Below are 20,280 nucleotides of genomic sequence, written 5' to 3'. Positions count from 1 at the left end.
CTTTACCAAAACAATGCTGTGCGCAACATGCGTTGCTCCTTCCGGTATGAAACTTCAATGGCGAATGACCCTCCTTACGCCAGAGTTTACTACATGGGTTGGTCTTCCAACAAATAAACATTACATATTGCCGTTTACCTCAGCTCATTGGCTATCTACCCAGATAGATTTCAAGACGATCAGTGGTCATTGGGATAAAATACAGTCAGTCATGAAACAGCGGGAAAATCATTGGTGCACAATGATGTCATTACTTGTTGTCTTCAAATCGGTTTCTTTCAGTCAATACGTCCCGTGAAATGATCCATCAGGTTTGGTTGTGTTACAAACAAACCAGTTGATTGCAATGAAACCAAACATGACTGGAAAAGTCACGCTCTGTGTGTGTATTTACTTCGAATGTTTCGTTGAAAATGGAATGAGATGGAATTCACGACACAAGCGGTTCACAAAATGTTTCGTGTTAGGCTATAAAAATGGATTTATTAAACAAAAAAACATTCATTGTGTAACAATGAGCATTGGGATTGCAAACAGAGGAAGGTAAACAATTTATTTTATTGCAGTTTGTGATTTTGTTACGCCTGTGCTGGTTGAAATAGTTGTTATTTATGGGGCTCTATCCTCAGATAATCGCACCGTATTCTTTCGCAGTAAATCCTGTTTTAAATCTGACAACGCATGTGGATTAGCAAGATTCTAGGCTTTCGAAACATGTGAGACACTTGTATTTTCATGGATGTTTAATATGACTATTTATGTAGCGATCAACGTATGTTGTCGAATTTCAGCCCGCTACCGGGTTCCGTGCGCAGAGGTTAAGCAATAAGGCCCAAGTGGGTGTGGCATATGGTCAATTTACCACGGCTAAGGGCTGTTCTTATGCACGATGCAACGCAGAGTGCCTGTACCTTTATTTAACCAGGTAGGCTAGTTGAGAACAAATTCTCATTTACAACTGCGACCTGGCCAAGATAAAGCAAAGCAGTGCGACACAAACAACAACACAGAGTTAAACATGGAATAAACAAACATACAGTCAATAACACAATAGAGAAAAAAAGTCTATATAAAGTGTGTGCAAATGAGGTAAGTTAAGGGAGGTAAGGCTATAAATAGGTCATAGTGGTGAAATAATGTCAATTTAGCAATTAAACACTGGAGTGATAGATGTGCAGAAGATGAATGTGCAAGTAGAGATACTGGGGTGCAAAGGAGCAGCAAAAAAATAACAGTATGGGGATGAGGTAGTTGGATGGGATATTTACAGATGGGCTATGTACAGGAGCAGTGATCTGTGAGCTGCTCTGACAGCTGGAGCTTAAAATTAGTGAGGGAGATATAAGTCTCCAGCTTCAGTGATCATTCCAGTCATTGGCAGTAGAGAACTGGAAGGAAAGGCGTCCAAAGAAGGAGTTGGCTTTGGGGATTACCAGTGAAATATACCTGCTGGAGCACATGCTACGGGTGGGTGTTGCTGTGGTGACCAGTGAGCTGAGATAAGGCGGGGCTTTACCTAGCAAAGACTTATAGATGACCTGGAGCCAGTGGGTTTGGCGATGAATATGAAGCGAGGGCCTGCCAACTAGAGCACACAGGTTGCAGTGGTGGGTAGTATATGTGGCTTTGGTGACAAAACGGATGGCACTGTGATAGACTGCATCCAATTTGCTGAGTAGAGTGAAGTCAAGGATCGGCAGGATAGTCAGATTTACGAGGGTATGTTTGATACAGTCCTTAGCCATCGTATATTGGCAATATACCACAAACACCCAAGGTACCTTATTGCTTTTATAAACTGGTTACCAACGTAATTACATCAGTAAAAATACATGTTTTGTTATACCCATGGTATATGGTCTGATATACGACGACCTTCAGCCAATCAGCATTCGTGGCTCGAACCACCCAGTTTATATTCATGCAAAAGACACAGCAAAGAACAATGTTGGTTTCTCCTATACCTTATTCTGTCTGTCTGTTGACAAAATAAGCAACTACACTCCAAAAGGGATCTTCAGCTATCCCCATAGGTGAACCCTTTTTGGTTCCAGGTAGAACCCTTTTTGGTTCCATGTAGAACACTTTTTGGTTCAATGTAGAACCCAAAACAGTTATTCCTCGAACTAAAGAGTGTTCTTCAAAGGGTTCTCCTATGTCATCTTATATGTTCTCTGTTTGCTGGTTGAGAGAGGGACAGAGAGAAAGACAGAGAGACAGACAGCAAGACAATTATACAGACAGAGAGTCAGAGAGAATGTGAGACAGAGGGACAGACATAGAGACAGAGATGTATTCCCGAAACTGCTCACAGTTTGAACAATCCTGTTGGCATCCACTCTACTGTAGGTGTCAAAAGATATTCAGAGTGTTAATTTAACACATGCTCAGTCTATCGGAGTTGAAACTCATCATCCAAACTAAATGATAGAATCTCGCTATTACCATTTTTCAGCAAGCTCTTGTAATTGAAACCAGTCGCAGCACTGAATGGGTTTCCTCAACTGTGCCAAGCCAAAGTGTGTGTATATGTGTGTGTGTGTGTGCGTGCGTGTGTGTGTGTGTATGTGTGCGTGCGTGCCCCTGTGAGGCTGTGCGTGCATATGTGACTCGAGATTCAATTAACTGTTCATCTCGTTTCTGTCCCAGCGAATTTCTGCATCAGTAACCACGGTGGAGACGATCTCTCACAAGACCTGACCAGCGACACACAATCAGATGCTGTCATTCACACTTACGCATGCATTCTGTCATGGTCAGATTGGCCAACATGTAATTCATTTGGATTGTCTTACAGTACATTGATATACATCTCCTCAATCCTAAACAGCACAATATAGCAATAGTCAATCCATCAGAATCAACCGTGCAACCAAGTGCTGCTGTCTGTGTCATAGTATATACCGTTACTGGAGAGTGGGTTGACTGCCTTAGGCCTGCTTCCCTCTCTGTATCTGCACTCAAAACTATTGTGTTCCCTTGAAATACAATCTATAAATATACTCTATCAGATCCATAAACCTCAATCAGATGACAGGGGGATTGTTGGGGAGTGTTGCAGTGTATAAAGCCAGCCAGACACAGTAAGACTGAATCCAACCCTACAATAGTAGATGTCTGTCACAATGTAAGCATTCAGTCATTGAGGTGATTCATCCACTGGATTTCTATTCCAATACAGGGCGGAGGAGTGTTGTAATATGTATAGCTAGTAAGACAGCCAGCCACCACAACACTGAATGTAACCCTACAATGGGAAATGTCTGTCACAATATTTACATCAGTGAGATTCACTGTGACAGGGGGATAGTAGCAGTGTGTGATGCAATAGTAAACCAGACAGATCCCACAACAATAAATACAGCACTAAAATAAGCTTTCTGTCAAAAAGACAGATTTCTGACATAATACATGTGAGCATGTCTGTGTGTTGTAATGTGTATTACAGCCAGCCAACACAATACTGAATATAACCACACAATACTGAATATAACCCCACAATACTGAATATAACCCCACAATACTGAATATAACCACACAATACTGAATATAACTCCACAATACTGAATATGACCCCACAATACTGAATATAACTCCACAATACTTAAAATAACCCCACAATACTGAATATAACCCCACAATACTGAATATGACCCCACAATACTGAATATAACTCCACAATACTTAAAATAACCCCACAATACTGAATATAACTCCACAATACTGAATATGACCCCACAATACTGAATATAACTCCACAATACTTAAAATAACCCCACAATACTGAATATGACCCCACAATACTGAACATAACTCCACAATACTGAATATGACCCCATAATACTGAATATGACCCCCGTCGTGTCTTTGGCATCATTAAAAGTGAAGACTGTTATTTTCTCAAATCAATTCTCATTTTCATTCTCAATTCTCATTATTCTCACATAATTATTATTATGTGATTAAACTCATCAGGTAAATGTAATTAACTAGGAAGTCGGGACACCAAGGAAAATCATCAGATTACAAAGTTATAATTATCCTAATATAACTCTTCAGATATTTTAATATCTGATCAATTAGTATTCTTATTAATGAATTATTATTTACCTCACATTAGCGTCATTCCAGACGTCGTAAATTGTTGGTTATCTGCACGAACCAGCCTTAACTATGAATCATCCATACACCAATTGGCTACATCAGTGATTTACTAACTAACTAAATAATCACAGAAATGCATAAACAAACAACACAGTAGATATTGGTTACTAACACAGGACAGGGAAGATGCCCTAGTGGGCTAAGCCGATATGACGGCTTGGTGGACAAAGGGAAGTGGGTGTGGACTGAGCGAGAATGGGAAAGACCAGAGGGATCACTACACACAGTACTACTATAATGATATTAATTGAAATGCTAATCCTTTGCACATGAACGCTCACTCACTCGGGAATAATTGCAATCAATATATATTCACATCCAGGTGTCATCGTGATCTCTGTTGGAATCTTCAGTCCGTCTGCTGGAGAGTCAGTTGATCCGCGTCTCTCTCTTTCTCTGCATCCCTGAAGATCAAAGTCTTTTGTGGTTAGAATGGATACTTCAGAGTACCATTCAGAAATGTTCTCATAGAGTAGATGTTTTGGCGGTTGTCGGTAATAGCATCCCAGGTTTACATAATTTCTAGCTGCAGACTAGTAATTAGTATCTAAGATTTGTTCTTATTCTGTCGGGATCGATCAACCATTTCCAGCCGTGTAGCCAATGCTCCACGTGGAATGGTTAGGAATTCAATAATGATTCGCAATCACAGCTCACGCTGTGGGTTTGCTTAGTCTAAACTATTCGCAATCACAGCTCATGCTGTGGGTTTGCTCAGTATTGGTACTCAAACCTGTGCCACCTCAGCTAACACCGAGGTATTAGTGGTCTGAAGAGGATTTCCTCAGGAGGGGTTTTTATTCGTGACAATAGGAAAGGACTGTTCCATGATACCAGATCATGTCTGTATTCACGGGGGCGGGCCAATGACTTAGTTAAACTTTAAAGTGAATACAATTCTCTAACATTAAAGGTTTAACATCACATTACATCATTTCACAAATGGTTTCATCTTTACTCATTCATTTTATGTCCACGGCCCAATACCACCTATTCACAAGTGGACATTTTGTTTCAAATTCTCATTTTGGGAAATTAGGAGTTGGCCATGTGAAATCCTTTGCTCTCTCTGTCACTCTTTCTGCATGTCCAGGAGGAGAGAGTCTCTACAACGAATTTACGACCAGAGATAACAGAACTTGGGTGTAGGAGAGAGCGGGAAGCCATGATCTATACCCAGAAGGAGCCACTCCATGACACCTCACAATACTGAATATAACCCCACAATACTGCATATAACACCAGAATACTGAAAATGATCCCACAATACTGCATATAAACCCACCATACTGATTATAACACCACAATACTGAATATAAAACCCAACAACACTTAATAGAACCACACAATACTGAATATGACCCCACAATACTGAATACAAACCAACAATATTGGGGGAAAAACACACTACTGAATATGACCCCACAAAAATGAGTATAACCCCAGAATAGTGAATATAACCCCCCAATACCTAATATGAACACACAATACTGAAAATGACCACACAATACTGAATATGACCCCACAAAACGAAATATAACACCGAAAATACTGAAAATAAGATTACAATACTGAATATACACAGAATACTGAATATACACAGAATACTGAATATACACTAAATACTGAAAACAACCCCACAATACTGGAAAAAAAACTATTCTGAATATAATCCCACAATACTGAATATTACAACACAATATCAAATAAAACACTACAATACTGAATATAACACCACAATCCTGAATATAACCCCACAATACTAAAAATAACCCCACAATACTGAATATGACCCCACAATCCTGAAAATAACTCCACAATACTGAATATGACCCCACAATACTGAATATAACTCCACAATACTGAGTATAATACAACAATACTGAATATAACACCACAATACTGAATATAACACCATAATACTGAATATAACACCACAGTTCTCAAAATGACATGGAAAATAATGAATTTGAAACAAAATACTGAAAATTACTCCACAAAAGTAAATATTATACTACAATACTGAATAACCTCACAATTCTAAATATAACCCCAAGCACTGAATATAACCCCACAATAAATACCTAGACTGTCAACTCTCCTTCCAGACTCATATCAAACATCTACAATCCAAAATCAAATCTAGAATCGGCTTTCTATTTCGCAACAAAGCCTCCTTCACTCACGTCACCAAACTTACCCTAGTAAAACTGACTATCCTACCGATCCTCGGCTTCGGCGATGTCATCTACAAAATAGCTTCCAATACTCTACTCAGCAAACTGTATGCAGTTTATAACAGTGCCATCCGTTTTGTTACTAAAGCACCTTATACCACCCACCACTGCGACCTGTATGCTCTAGTCGGCTGGCCCTCGCTACATATTCGTAGCACACGCTCCAGCAGGTGTATCTCACTGATCATCCCTAAAGCCAACACCTCATTTGGCCGCCTTTCGTTCCAGTTCTCTGCTGCCTGTGACTGGAACGAATTGCAAAAATCGTTGAAGTTGGAGACTTTTATCTCCCTCACCAACTTTAAACATCTGCTATCTGAGCAGCTAACCGATCGCTCCATCGGTAAATAGCCCACCCAATTTACCTACCTCATCCCCATACTGTTTTTATTTATTTACTTTTCTGCTCTTTTGCACACCAGTATCTGCACATGACCATCTGATCACTTATCACTCCAGTGTTAATCTGCTAAATTGTAATTATTTGCCTACCTCCTCAATGCCTTTTACACACAATGTATATAGATTCTTTTTTTCTATTATTTTTTTGTACTGTGTTATTGACTTGTTTATTGTTTACTCCGTGTGTAACTCTGTGTTATTGTCTGTTCACACTGCTATGCTTTATCTTGGCCAGGTCGCAGTTGTAAATGATAACTTGTTCTCAACTAACCTACCTGGTTGAATAAAGGTGAGAAAAAAAATAATTAAAAAAATACTGTAACCACACAATACAAATCAAATCAAATCAACAACAAAAATGTCACATACACATGGTTAGCAGATGTTAAAGCGAGTGTAGCGAAATGCTTGTGCTTCTAGTTCCGACAATACAGTAATAACCAACGAGTAATCTAACCTAACAATTCCAAAACTACTACCTTATACACAGAAGTGTAAGGGGATAAAGAATATGTACATAAAGATATATGAGTGAGTGATGGTCCAGAACGGCATAGGCAAGATGCAGTAGATGGTATCGAGTACAGTATATACATATACATATGAGATGAGTAATGTAGGGTATGTTTACATAAAAGTGGCAGAGTTTAAAGTGGCTAGTGATACATGTATTACATAAAGATGGCAAGATGCAATAGATGATATAGAGTACAGTATATACATATACATATGAGATGAGAAATGTAGGGTATGTAAACATTATATTAAGTGGAATTGTTTAAAGTGGCTAGTGATACATTTTTACATCAATTTCCATCAATTTCCATTATTAAAGTGGCTGGAGTTGAGTCAGTATGTTGGCAGCAGCCACTCAATGTTAGTGGTGGCTGTTTAACAGTCTGATGGCCTTGAGATAGAAGCTGTTTTTCAGTCTCTCGGTCCCTGCTTTAATGCACCTGTACTGACCTCGCCTTCTGGATGATAACGGGGTGAACAGGCAGTGGCTCGGGTGGTTGTTGTCCTTGATGATCTTTATGGCCTTCCTGTGACATCGGGTGGTGTAGGTGTCCTAGAGGTCAGGTAGTTTGCCCCCGGTGATGTGTTGTGCAGACCTCCTATCCTCAGGAGAGCCTTACGGTTCTGGGCGGAGCAGTTGCCGTACCAGGCGGTGAGACAGCCCGAAAGGACACTCTCGATTGTGCATCTGTAAAAGTTTGTGAGTGTTTTTGGTGACAAGCCACATTTCTTCAGCCTCCTGAGGTTGAAGAGGCACTGCTGTGCCTTCTTCACAACGATGTCTGTGTGGGTGGACCAATTCAGTTTGTCCGTGATGTGTACGCCGAGGAACTTAAAACTTACTACCTTCTCCACTACTGTCCTTTCGATGTGGATAGGGGGGTGCTCGCTCTGCTGTTTTGTTTTGTTGACGATGAGTGTGAGGTTATTTTCCTGACACCACACTCCGAGGGCCCTCACCTCCTCCCTGTAGGCCGTCTCGTCGTTGTTGGTAATCAAGCCTAAAACTGCAGTGTCGTCCGCTAACATAATGATTGAATTGGAGGCGTGCATGACCACGCAGTCGTGGGTGAACAGGGAGTACAGGAGAGGGCTCAGAACGCACCCTTGTGGGTCCCCAGTGTTGAGGATCAGCGGGGTGGAGATGTTGTTACCTACCCTCATCACCTGGGGGCGGCCCATCAGGAAGTCCAGTACCCAGTTACACAGGGCGGGGTCGCCCAGGGTCTTGAGCTTGATGACGAGTTTGGAGGGTACTATGGTGTTAAATGCTGAGCTGTAGTCGATGAACAGCATTCTCACATAGGTATTCCTCTTGTCTAGATGGGTTAGGGCAGTGTGCAGTGTGGTTGCGATTGCATCGTCTGTGGACCTATTGGGGCGGTAAGCAAATTGGAGTGGGTCTAGGGTGTCAGGTAGGGTGGAGGTGATATGGTCCTTGACTAGTACCTCAAAGCACTTCATGATGACGGAAGTGAGTGCTACGGGGCATAGATATTCCTCTTGTCCATATGGGTTAGGGCAGTGTGCAGTGTGGTTGCGATTGCATCGTCTGTGGACCTATTGGGGCGGTAAGCAAATTGGAGTGGGTCTAGGGTGTCAGGTAGGGTGGAGGTGATATGGTCCTTGACTAGTACCTCAAAGCACTTCATGATGATAGTCATTTAGCTCAGTTACCTTAGCTTTCTTGGGAACGGAAATAATGGTGGGCCTCTTGAAGCATGTGGGAACAGCAAGTTGGGATAAGGATTGATTGAATATGTCCATAAACACACCAGCCAGCTGGTCTGCGCATGTGTCTGAGGACGCTTCTGGGGATGCCGTCTGGGACTGCAGCCTTGCGAGGGTTATAACGTTTAAATGTTATACTCACGTCGGCTGCAGTGAAGGAGAGTCCACAGGTTTTGGTAGCAGGCAGTGTCAGTGGCACTGTATTGTCCTCAAAGCGAGCAAAGGAGTTATTTAGTCTGTCTGGGAGCAAGACATCCTGGTCCGCGACGGTGCTGGTTTTGTTTTTGTAATCCGTGATTGACTGTAGACCCTGCCACCTACCTCTTGTGTCTGAGCAGTTGAATTGCAACTCTACTTAATCTCTATACTGACATTTAGCTTGTCTGATTGCCTTGCGGAGGGAATAGCTACACTGTTTGTATTCAGTCATGTTTCCGGTCACCTTGCCCTGGTTAAAAGCAGTGGTTTGCGCTTTCAGTTTCGCGCAAATGCTGCCATCAATCCACGGTTTCTGGTTCGGGAATGTTTTAATCGTTGCTGTGGGTATAACATCGCCGATGCACTTTCTAATGAACTCGCTCACCGAATCAGCGTATTCGTCAATGTTCTTGTTGGACGCAATGCGGAACATATCCCAATCCACGTGATCGAAGCAGTCTTGAAGCGTGGAATCAGATAGGTCGGACCAGCGTTGAACAGACCTGAGCGCTGGAGCTTCTTGTTTTAGTTTCTGCCTGTAGGCTGGAAGCTACAAAATGGAGTCGTGGTCAGCTTTTCCGAAAGGAGGGCGGGGGAGGGCCTTATATGCGGAGTCTTGTTTTCAAATTAGCCTTGTTAAAATCCCCAGCTACAATGAATGCATTCACAGGATATGTGGTTTCCAGTTTACATAGAGTCAAATAAAGTTTGTTCAGGGCCATCGATGTGTCTGCTTGGGGGGTAATATATATGGCTGTGATTTTAATCGAAGAGAATTCCCTTGGTAGACAATCAGGTCGACATTTGATTGTGAGGAATTCTAAGTCAGGTGAACAGAAGGTCTTGAGTTCCTGAATGTTGTTATGATCACACTACGTCTCGTTCATCATAAGGCATACCCCCCCCCCCCCCCGAACCCTCTTCTTACCAGAAAGATGCTTGTTTCTGTCGGTGTGATGCATGATGAAACCAGCTGGCTGCACTGACTCCGATAGTTTCTCTCGAGTGAGCCATGTTTCCGTGAAGCAAAGAACGTTACAGTCTCTGATGTCTCTCTGGAATGCTACCCTTGCTCGGATTTCATCAACCTTGTTGTCAAGAGACTGGACATTGGCGAGTAGTATGCTAGGGAGTGGTGCGCGATGTGCCCGTCTCCGGAGCCTGACCAGAAGACCGCTTTGTTTGCCCCTTTTACGGCGACGTTGTTTTGGTTCGCCAGGTGGGATCCGATCCATTGTCCTGGGTTGAAGGCAAAACACAGGATCCGCTTCGGGAAAATCATATTCCTGGTCGTAATGATGGTGAGTTGACATTGCTCTTATATTCAGTAGTTCCTCCTGACTGTTATGTAATTAAACCCAAGATTACCTGGGGTACCAATGTAAGAAATAACACGTAAAAAAACTAAATACTGCGAGGCGGCCTTCTCTGTCGGCGCCGGAGTATGGTATACTGAATGTAACCCAACAATCCTGAATATAACACCACAATACTGAATATAACACTGCAATACTGAAATCCACAATACTGAATATAACACTGCAATACTGAAATCCACAATACTGAATATAACACCACAATACTGAATATAACACCATAATAATGAATATAACCCAACTATTTTATTTTACCTTTATTTAACTAGGCAAATCAGTTAAGAACAAATTCTTATTTTCAATGACAGCCTAGGAACAGTGGGTTAACTGCCTTGTTCAGGGGCAGAACGACAAATGTTGTACCCTGTCAGCTCGGGGGTTTGAACTTGCAACCTTCCGGTTATTAGTCCAACGCTCTAACCACTAGCCTACCCGGCCACCCCACAATACAGAATAGAACCACACAAAAGGGAATATAACACCACAATACTGAATAAAACGATACAATACTGAATATACTATAACCACACAATACTGAATGTAACACCACAATACTGAATATTACACCATAATACTGAATATAACCTCAGAATTCTGAATATAACGCCACAATACTGAATATTACACCACAATACTGAATATAACCTCAGAATGTTGAATATAAAACCACAATATTGAATTTAACACCACAATATTGAATGTTAATCCACAATACTGAATATTACTCCACAATACTCAATATTATCCTATAATACTGAATATAAAACCACAGTACTGAATATTACCCCACAACACTGAATATAACCCCACAATGGGATATGTTTGTCACAGTGTCAGCGTTTTCTCATTTAGATGATTTCTCCACAGGGTTTTCTATGTAATGGAGCTTTTGTGTCTGCCACAGGCTTACATCTCATTTGCTGTTCATATAGATGCTGATAATCTTGCAATAGGGAAACATGCTTGTGTGAGGATCAATACATACAAACATTAACAATGGTGATCTCTAACCCTTATCTGGGAGAGTTAGAGGGAGCAACACCTTCATACTAGAATGTAACTGATGGTCAGTCACTGACTGTCAAGTCCACCATGAGACATTTACAACATACAGGTGTGCTCTCCTTAAAATTACCTTACATTAGAAATAAATCCCAAATAAATGATCAGTGATGAGCTAAAACAAAATTGAATCTCAATCTTATCTGTGAAAATGGTGGATAGGCTTGTAGAACTGTCTTTAAAATATCATCTGTGGACATCCCACACCTCTCACAAATCCCCTTTCACCTGCAAACACAACATGTTTATACTACACACAATTGGCCCACTAACTGACGATCAAATAAATTGATTAATTGATAACTTCATAACTAGATCAACTATAAAGTTGAGGTAGCGAAGCAACAAATTATCTGTGAGTGACAATCTACAGTGGGTGGACGCTATTCCAAACGGAGTCGGACCTAGTCAACATGGTGAGGCAAGGGACTGATTCAAATACAGACTCCCTGAGCGGCGCTGTCCGTGGTGCTGAATCTACTTGCACTGATGGCGACAGTCTAAAAGAACTCACCGCTCTCTTGCCATTACTTTGACTCAAGACCTCTCTTCACCAAGTGTGAATTGATAATGAAACGATTATGTGAGATGAAAGGCTACAGCATAGCTGCAAGCTGGCAATGGAACCAGACCTGGGAACAGAACCAGAGCTGGGAACAGAACCAGAGCTGGGAACAGAACATGTAAACTCTCCTCCTCACCTTCCACCTCGTCCTCGGGCAGGTTGACCGGGGCTCGGTAGGCGAGCATGTCTGGGATGGTGCAGATGCCCCGGTACATCAAATTGGAGGTGATTGGATGCATGATAGGCATGGCTGCGGTGACGGTCTGGGGCTGCCACCTGTGCCCTGATCTTCATATAAGGGAGAGTTCAAGAGAGTCACTCACAACTTTTCTCCAGTTTCAAACAGGGTGTGGAGGATCAAGTCCATGAATAGAAAGGAACAGATGTGGTCCCAGATTCGAGAGGCAGGAGAGAAGAGAGGATCCGTGGTAGCCTATCCCCCGTTCCTTGGTGAATGAACACGGAGAAGACTAGTGGATTGTTGTTTTTATTTATAAATATAAACTTGACGTTGTCACTGTATCTCCTTTTTTATTTATCTGGATACTTGACAGTTATTTGTTACACAAATTGCGAGATATATCTAGCCTGGGTTGAGGAAATTAATTGACAATCATCGAGTTGAATTAATTGCCTAAATTGTTACACTTATACAGGCTATTTGCTGAACAAGACTAAACACATCACGGTGGCTCCATCTGCTGAGACACACCGCCAGTGAGATGTCAGTGCAGATGAAAAGGAACAGCGGTTTCTCTCGCTGGATTAGAAAACAAACAGATAAAATCCAAAGACAATGAGATCATTCAAAGATGCTTAATCCGTTGTTTTAGTCCAGTCAATAGTGCAGAAGCAGAATATTCGTTCATCCACTTGTTGGATCTTTTGGATGCGAGTTATTTTCTTGGTAGGCACGGTGTCCTTTTACCTTTCCATTGAGCTTTTAGTGATAAGATCCAGGTGAGAAACACAAAATAAATACGGACAGCGTAGAAATCAAAAGTCCAAATGTACCTTCACTCAAACACAATAAATGTAAAGTCACCGAATCCTTAGAACATTCACTGAAAATAGCCTATGCATTCAGCGCGTGGGCACACTCGCTCGCTCTTATTTGGTCATTGGAACGGGGGCGGCTTCCATCTCCAATTCACTCTTCGCTCCACAGGTGAGGGGACGACGCTCTGTGTGGATTTTGTGAACTGCAACCCTGGCTCCTGTGTATAGTCAGCTATCTCTCTCCCACAGGAACACACACACACATTCCGTACCCTGACTCCAGTGTGTGTGGCTCTCTCGCACTGCGTGAATTCTGTATTCCACACAGCGCACGCACTAAATCCCGGTCTTGCTTACCCGTAGCGACACACGTGCTCCCCGGGTACCAAACAAACCATGAGAGCTGTGATTAATGACCACGAGCCACATTGTAGGATACGGATGATTTCTACCCTAGCATCTCTCCTAATGGAAATTAATATATTTTAATCTTAAGCCTTAAATGACATACTCTAGATGTTATACACTGAACAGCCAGGTGTGACATTGTGTCTGTTGACCAGAAACCATCGAAGGTGAAGCCAGTAAATGAGTAGAATTGAAATCATGCTAGTGGCTGTCATAATGCAGTAACAGTAAGTAACACACGTTTCTCATTAAGTTGATAAGGATGAAAAATGTTTCTGTTTTTTTCAGATAGCGGTTCTTTACTGGCCTGTTGTTGTGTGGTTAATAAACTGCTTAGTGTTTTAAAAGATAAGTCACACACCCTTCCTTCCCAAGAGTGGCTGCCGAGGCAGATATATTTGCATAAGAATGGACAAGGGCATATACAGTAGGTTAATTTGCTTTTGAAAACCTTCACAATTTTGCATCATTAGCCCTTATCAACACTGCTGTGTGTGTGTTGCGCTTCGGGGGTAGTGGTACTCGCTAAGAAAGAAACGTGATGCCCATAACACTAGCAAGGCAGAGGTCCTGGTTTCTATTCTTGGTGTAGCCTGAATTAAGAGGAAGTGGTTCTCGCTTAACAAGCAGCGTGACGTCCTTTTCACATGAGTGTGTCTCTCTCACCCTTTCTCCCTCCCCCTCTCTCTCTAACTCCCTTTCCCTCTCTCTCTCTCTCTCTCTCTCTCTCTCTCTCTCTCTGATGCACCAAAAATTCTTCCTGACTGGGTATGATAACATTGTTTGATCACACTGTGGTTGAAGCTATGTTGACGACTGTGGAGGACAAGGTTGGGTCAATTCCATCTAAACTGAGGAATCAAATTTCCAGTCCTGAATTGAATTCCAACATGGCCGCAATCCTGGTGTTGTTGAGTCGTGTTTAATTCTTAGAATTGAAAAGTAATGACATTACATCAAACAAATCATGAGTATACTGTTAAGAGTAAACAGACACACGCAAACAGACACACACAAACAAACACACACACACACAGACACACACACACACACACACACACACACACACACACACACACACACATACACTACCGTTCAAAAGTTTGGGGTGACTTAGAAATGTAATTGTTTTTGAAAAAAAGGTATATTTATTGTTAATTAAATTAACATAAAATGTATCATAAATACAGTGTAGACATTGTTAATAATGTTGTAAATTACTATTGTAGCTGGAAACGGCAGATGTTTTTGTGGAGTATCTACTTAGGCCTACAGAGGCCCATTATCATCATCACTCCTGTGTTCTAAAGGCACGTTGTGTTAGCAAATCCAAGTGTATCCTTTTAAATGGCTATTTGATAATTAGAAAACCCTTTTGCAATTATGTTAGCACAGATGAAAACTGTTGTTCTGATTAAAGAAGCAATATAACTGGCCTTCTTTAGACTAGCTGAGTATCTGGAGCATCAGCATTTGTGAGTTCGATTACAGGCTCAAAATGGCCAGAAACAAAGGACTTTCTTCTGAAACTCGTCAGTCTATTCTTGTTCTGAGAAATTAAGGCTATTCCATGTGAGAAATTTCAAAGAACCTGAAGATCTTGTACAATGCTGTGTACTACTCCCTTCACAGAACAGTGCAAACTGGCCCTAACCAGAATAGAAAGAGGAGTGGGAGGCCCCGGTGCACAACTGAGCAAGAGGACAAGTACATTATAGTGTCTAGTTTGAGAAACAGACGCCTCAGAAATCCTCAACTGGCAGCTTCATTAAATGGTACCCTCAAAACACCAGTCTCAACGTCAACAGTTGGCTTTTTCTTTGCAACTCTGCCTAGAAGGCCAGCATCCCAGAGTCGCCAATGAAGCTGCCAGTTGAGGATTTGTGAGGCGTCTGTTTCAGTTTTCAGATGTGCTAACATTATTACAAAAGGGTTGTCTATGATCAATTAGCCTTTTAAAATGATATAATAGGATTAGCTAACACAACGTGTTATTGGAACACAGGAGTGATGGTTGCTGACAATGGGCCTCTGTACGCCTATGTAGATATTCCACAAAAAAATCTGCCGTTTTTCCAGCTTCAATAGTCATTCACAACATTATTAACAATGTCTACACTGTATTTATACTGTATTTATACTGTATTTAATGTTATTTTAATTGACAAAAATGAGCTTTTCTTTCTAAAACAATGACATTTCTAGTGACCCCAAACATTTGAACGGTGGTGTACATATACCTGTGAGACACACATGACATCCTGTGGACCTCAATTGTATTAATCCTTCCTCTGATCTCTCTCTCTCTCTCTCTCTCTTGCTCTCCCTCTCTCTCTGTTCCTCTGATCTCTCTCTCTCCTTTGCTCTCCCTCCATATCTCGCTCTCTCCCCTCTCTCTATGTCTCTCTCTCTCTCTGTCTTCTTGCACTTTCTCTCTCTCTGTCTTTCTCTCTCTTTCTTTCCCTGCCTCTATTCCACCCTCCATACATCCCATCCCTGTTTTAAATCAAAAGGCTGAGTAAAAACAACTCTCCACGTGATCGTTTGTTTCAACCAAGCATGGTCTGTGACTAACAATACCCTTCTCAGAAGAAACATTGAAAGCTTCTTTGGCATCTCCAAAATGATTCTCTGCAGCTACCACTTCCTCCTTATTGTCTAAAGTAGAAAACCCATTGCACCGAGTGACGGTTTGCCGGTTCGTCTGCCATTTCTTCACCGTTCATTTGGCACTGTGTGTTTTAGGGACCAAAACACACCATAACTCTGTTCAGAGATGCTAAGTAATCTCGGCCGGTAAATGCTACCGACCGGTGTGTCTGTGCCTTAACAGCACAAACCTGGACTCTCGCACTTTTATGTTCATAAAGGAGCCTACCTAAAGTCCACTCAATGGGGAGGCACTGAGAAGGTCAGACTGCTTTGTGCTTCCAATAGACACTCAATAGCCCTGACGTTTAGAACCTGATGCAGTCAGGGCCTTCCTTTGTAACTGCAGGTATATAATGATTTCCCTTTCCTGTGCAAGAGTATGTATCCTACTGTTTCTCTCTGGTTCACCTCAATGTCAGTGGTTTGGTGTGTCTGTCTGTTTGTCTGTCTGTCTCACTGTCTGTCTCAGCGCTAGCACTAGATGGCAGTGTTCCTACCATTACTGCCCACACAACACTCACTGCTTAAGCCCTCTCAACTTACTGAATTCCAAATTGACAAATATACTTTGTACCCCCAAGGCAGTTGTGTAGATGCGAGAAACAGTTAGGGGGAAGAGGATAGATTTGGAATTCAGTGTATGTTGTCTGGTAGAAGTTCCCCATAAACATTTTTTTTGCTGACCCTGTTTCAGTTCTTAGGAACAACTTCTTCCCACTCTGTGTCCATGAGTTATGAGATAGTGTAGCATAGAGACAAGGCATGTCTGGGCTGGGCTTGGAAGAACTAGAAGCCAAGAGATCACATAGCATGGAACTAATGGGCTAGGGGAGCTGGGGTAGGTATTTAAGTTAGGGGAGCTGGGGTAGAGTATTTGAGTTAGGGGAGCTGGGGTAGAGTATTTGAGTTAGGGGAGCTGGGGTAGGTATTTAAGTTAGGGGAGCTGGGGTAGGTATTTGAGTTAGGGGAGCTGGGGTAGAGTATTTGAGTTAGGGGAGCTGGGGTAGGGTATTTGAGTTAGGGGAGCTGGGGTAGGTATTTGAGTTAGGGGAGCTGGGGTAGGGTATTTGAGTTAGGGGAGCTGGGGTAGGTATTTGAGTTAGGGGAGCTGGGGTAGGTATTTGAGTTAGGGGAGCTGGGGTAGGGTATTTGAGTTAGGGGAACTAGGGTAAAGTATTTGAGTTAGGGGAGCTTGGGTAGGGTATTTGAGTTAGGGTAGCTAGGTTTGGGTATTTGAGTTAGGGGAGCTGGGGTAGAATAGCTCAGTTAGTGGAGCTTGGGTAGGGTAGTTGAGTTAAGGGAGCTGGGGTAGGGTATTTGAGTTAGGGGAGCTGGGGTAGGGTATTTGAGTTAGGGGAGCTCGGGTAGGGTAGTTTAGTTAAGGGAGCTGGGGTAGAGTAGCTAAGTTAGGGGAGCTGGGGTAGGGTATTTGAGTTAGGGGAGCTGGGGTAGGGTCTTTGAGTTAGGGGAGCTGGAGTAGGGTCTTTGAGTTAGGGGAGCTGGGGTAGGGTCTTTGAGTTAGGGGAGCTGGGGTAGGGTCTTTGAGTTAGGGGAGCTGGGGTAGGGTATTTGAGTTAGGGGAGCTGGGGTAGGGTATTTGAGTTAGGGGAGCTGGGGTAGGGTATTTGAGTTAGGGGAGCTTGGGTAGGGTAGTTTAGTTAAGGGAGCTGGGGTAGAGTAGCTAAGTTAGGGGAGCTGGGGTCGGGTATTTGAGTTAGGGGAGCTGGAGTAGGGTCTTTGAGTTAGGGGAGCTGGGGTAGGGTCTTTGAGTTAGGGGAGCTGGGGTAGGGTCTTTGAGTTAGGGGAGCTGGGGTAGGGTCTTTGAGTTAGGGGAGCTGGGGTAGGGTATTTGAGTTAGGGGAGCTGGGGTAGGGTATTTGAGTTAGGGGAGCTGGGTAGGGGTATTTGAGTTAGGGGAGCTGGGGTAGGGTATTTGAGTTAGGGGAGCTTGGGTAGGGTAGTTTAGTTAAGGGAGCTGGGGTAGAGTAGCTAAGTTAGGGGAGCTGGGGTAGGGTATTTGAGTTAGGGGAGCTGGGGTAGGGTCTATGAGTTAGGGGAGCTGGGGTAGGGTATTTGAGTTAGGGGAGCTTGGGTAGGGTAGTTTAGTTAAGGGAGCTGGGGTAGAGTAGCTAAGTTAGGGGAGCTGGGGTAGGGTATTTGAGTTAGGGGAGCTGGGGTAGGGTCTTTGAGTTAGGGGAGCTGGGGTAGGGTCTTTGAGTTAGGGGAGCTGGGGTAGGGTCTTTGAGTTAGGGGAGCTGGGGTAGGGTATTTGAGTTAGGGGAGCTGGGGTAGGGTAGCTGAGTTAAAGGAGCTGGGGTAGAGTAGCTAAGTTAGGGGAGCTGGGGTAGGGTATTTGAGTTAGGGGTGCTGGGGTAGGGTCTATGAGTTAGGGGAGCTGGGGTAGGGTATTTGAGTTAGGGGAGCTGGGGTAGGGTCTATGAGTTAGGGGAGCTGGGGTAGGGTCTTTTTTTGTTAGGGGAGCTGGGGTAGGGTATTTGAGTTAGGGGAGCTGGGTAGGGTATTTGAGTTAGGGGAGCTGGGGTAGGGTATTTGAGTTAGGGGAGCTGGGGTAAGGTATTTGAGTTAGGGGAGCTGGGTAGGGTAGTTGAGTTAAGGGAGCTGGGTAGGGTATTTGAGTTAGGGGAGCTGGGGTAGGGTATTTTTTTAATTTATTATTATTATTTTTTACCTTTATTTAACTAGGCAAGTCAGTTAAGAACACATTCTTATTTTCAATGACGGCCTGGGAACAGTGGGTTAACTGCCTGTTCAGGGGCAGAATGACAGATTTGTACCTTGTCAGCTCGGGGGTTTGAACTCGCAACCTTCCGGTTACTAGTCCAACGCTCTAACCACTAGGCTACGCTATGTGCCCCACCGCCCTACCGGGGGTGCATAACGGGGGGCTCCGGTGATGCCCATCAGGTCTCTGATGACAGCTTGGCATTGCAAATTGAAACTTACTCACACAGAGCCTAGCTCCTCAGCTGCCTGGCAGTTATTCCCCAAAGACAGGAGGCTCGCAGGAGGCTGATAGCCTTTTCCTTAGACTATTTTTCTCCATCGCACCATCTCTTTAGAGAAGAGGAAGAATTGACAAGTCTGTAACAAGGACCAAGTGGAGGAGGGAGGCAGAGCTTTTTGGGAAGAAGCCTGATTGCATTGTTCCATATGAAAGAGAGGGGAGAGATAAATAAGTAGGAAAGACAGAGAATGGGAGGAGGGGAGAGATAGAGAGGAGATTGAACATTTGAAAAAAATTTTTTTTATCCAAATACATTTTATAACACAGAATGCAATAATAATCTCAAATCCTTCAAAGTACACTAACCAGATTTAGTTTTAAATTCGCAAATTGACATCAGCAGTTGGAGATTTAAAGAAAAAATGAATACAGCAGAAACACAGGCAGGCTGACGTAAAACTACAATCCCAAAGTAAAATTATCGGAACATTGTGTATGTAATTTCAAACACTCTATTGAAAGACATCCAGATTGTACTACCATGTCCATCCATCCCCCCAGAACCCAGTTAGGGATGAGCAAGTCTGTTTGTCTGTCTGGGGGGCTAGTACCCTTCACTTTCTTTCATATTTGCCCCTGAACCAATCATCCTCTCCATTCAGACCGCATTTCTCGCTTGCTGCAGAGAGAGCCTCAGAGCAGCCAGGAAACTACAGTACTTGGGAGTGAATAATGGCCCACATTGCAGCTTATTCAGCTGCAGCCGGATTAGGGCTACGTCCCAAATGACACCCCTTTTCCTATGGCACATAGCACTCTGGTCAAAAGTAGTGCACTATATACGAAACAGGGTGCTATTTGGAAGATTTAAACTGCAGACTGGAGCCACAGGGACTTGCAGGCTGAAGGATAAGAAAGCAGGAGAGAGAGTGGAAAGGGCTATTTTTCTGAATTTGGGACTGAGGAACACAGACTTTATGGTCATTTTGATAAAAGCACAACACA

At 42.9% G+C, this 20,280-nt stretch overlaps 1 protein-coding gene across 2 annotated transcripts in view; it reads right to left on the bottom strand.

Annotated features, from left to right (window-relative positions):
• The window catches only part of LOC109895169 (calcium-binding protein 7), a 54,310-nt gene extending 40,759 nt beyond the window's left edge, over nucleotides 1-13,551 (bottom strand). Inside the window, exon 1 of one of the 2 annotated variants that reach the window (XM_020488829.2) lies at nucleotides 12,388-13,551. In XM_020488829.2, the coding sequence (XP_020344418.1) occupies nucleotides 12,388-12,499 (112 nt within the window). In that variant the 5' untranslated portion in view covers nucleotides 12,500-13,551. The remainder of the gene's footprint in view (nucleotides 1-12,387) is intronic. The other variant, XM_031829683.1, reaches the window with a different exon arrangement.
• Between the last annotated feature and the right edge of the window lie 6,729 nt (nucleotides 13,552-20,280).

This window comes from Oncorhynchus kisutch, linkage group LG8 (assembly GCF_002021735.2).
Source record: "Oncorhynchus kisutch isolate 150728-3 linkage group LG8, Okis_V2, whole genome shotgun sequence".
Taxonomy (NCBI): Eukaryota; Metazoa; Chordata; class Actinopteri; order Salmoniformes; family Salmonidae; genus Oncorhynchus; species Oncorhynchus kisutch.
Note: the sequence above shows the minus strand (reverse complement) of the source record. Positions and strands in the feature narration are given on the sequence as shown.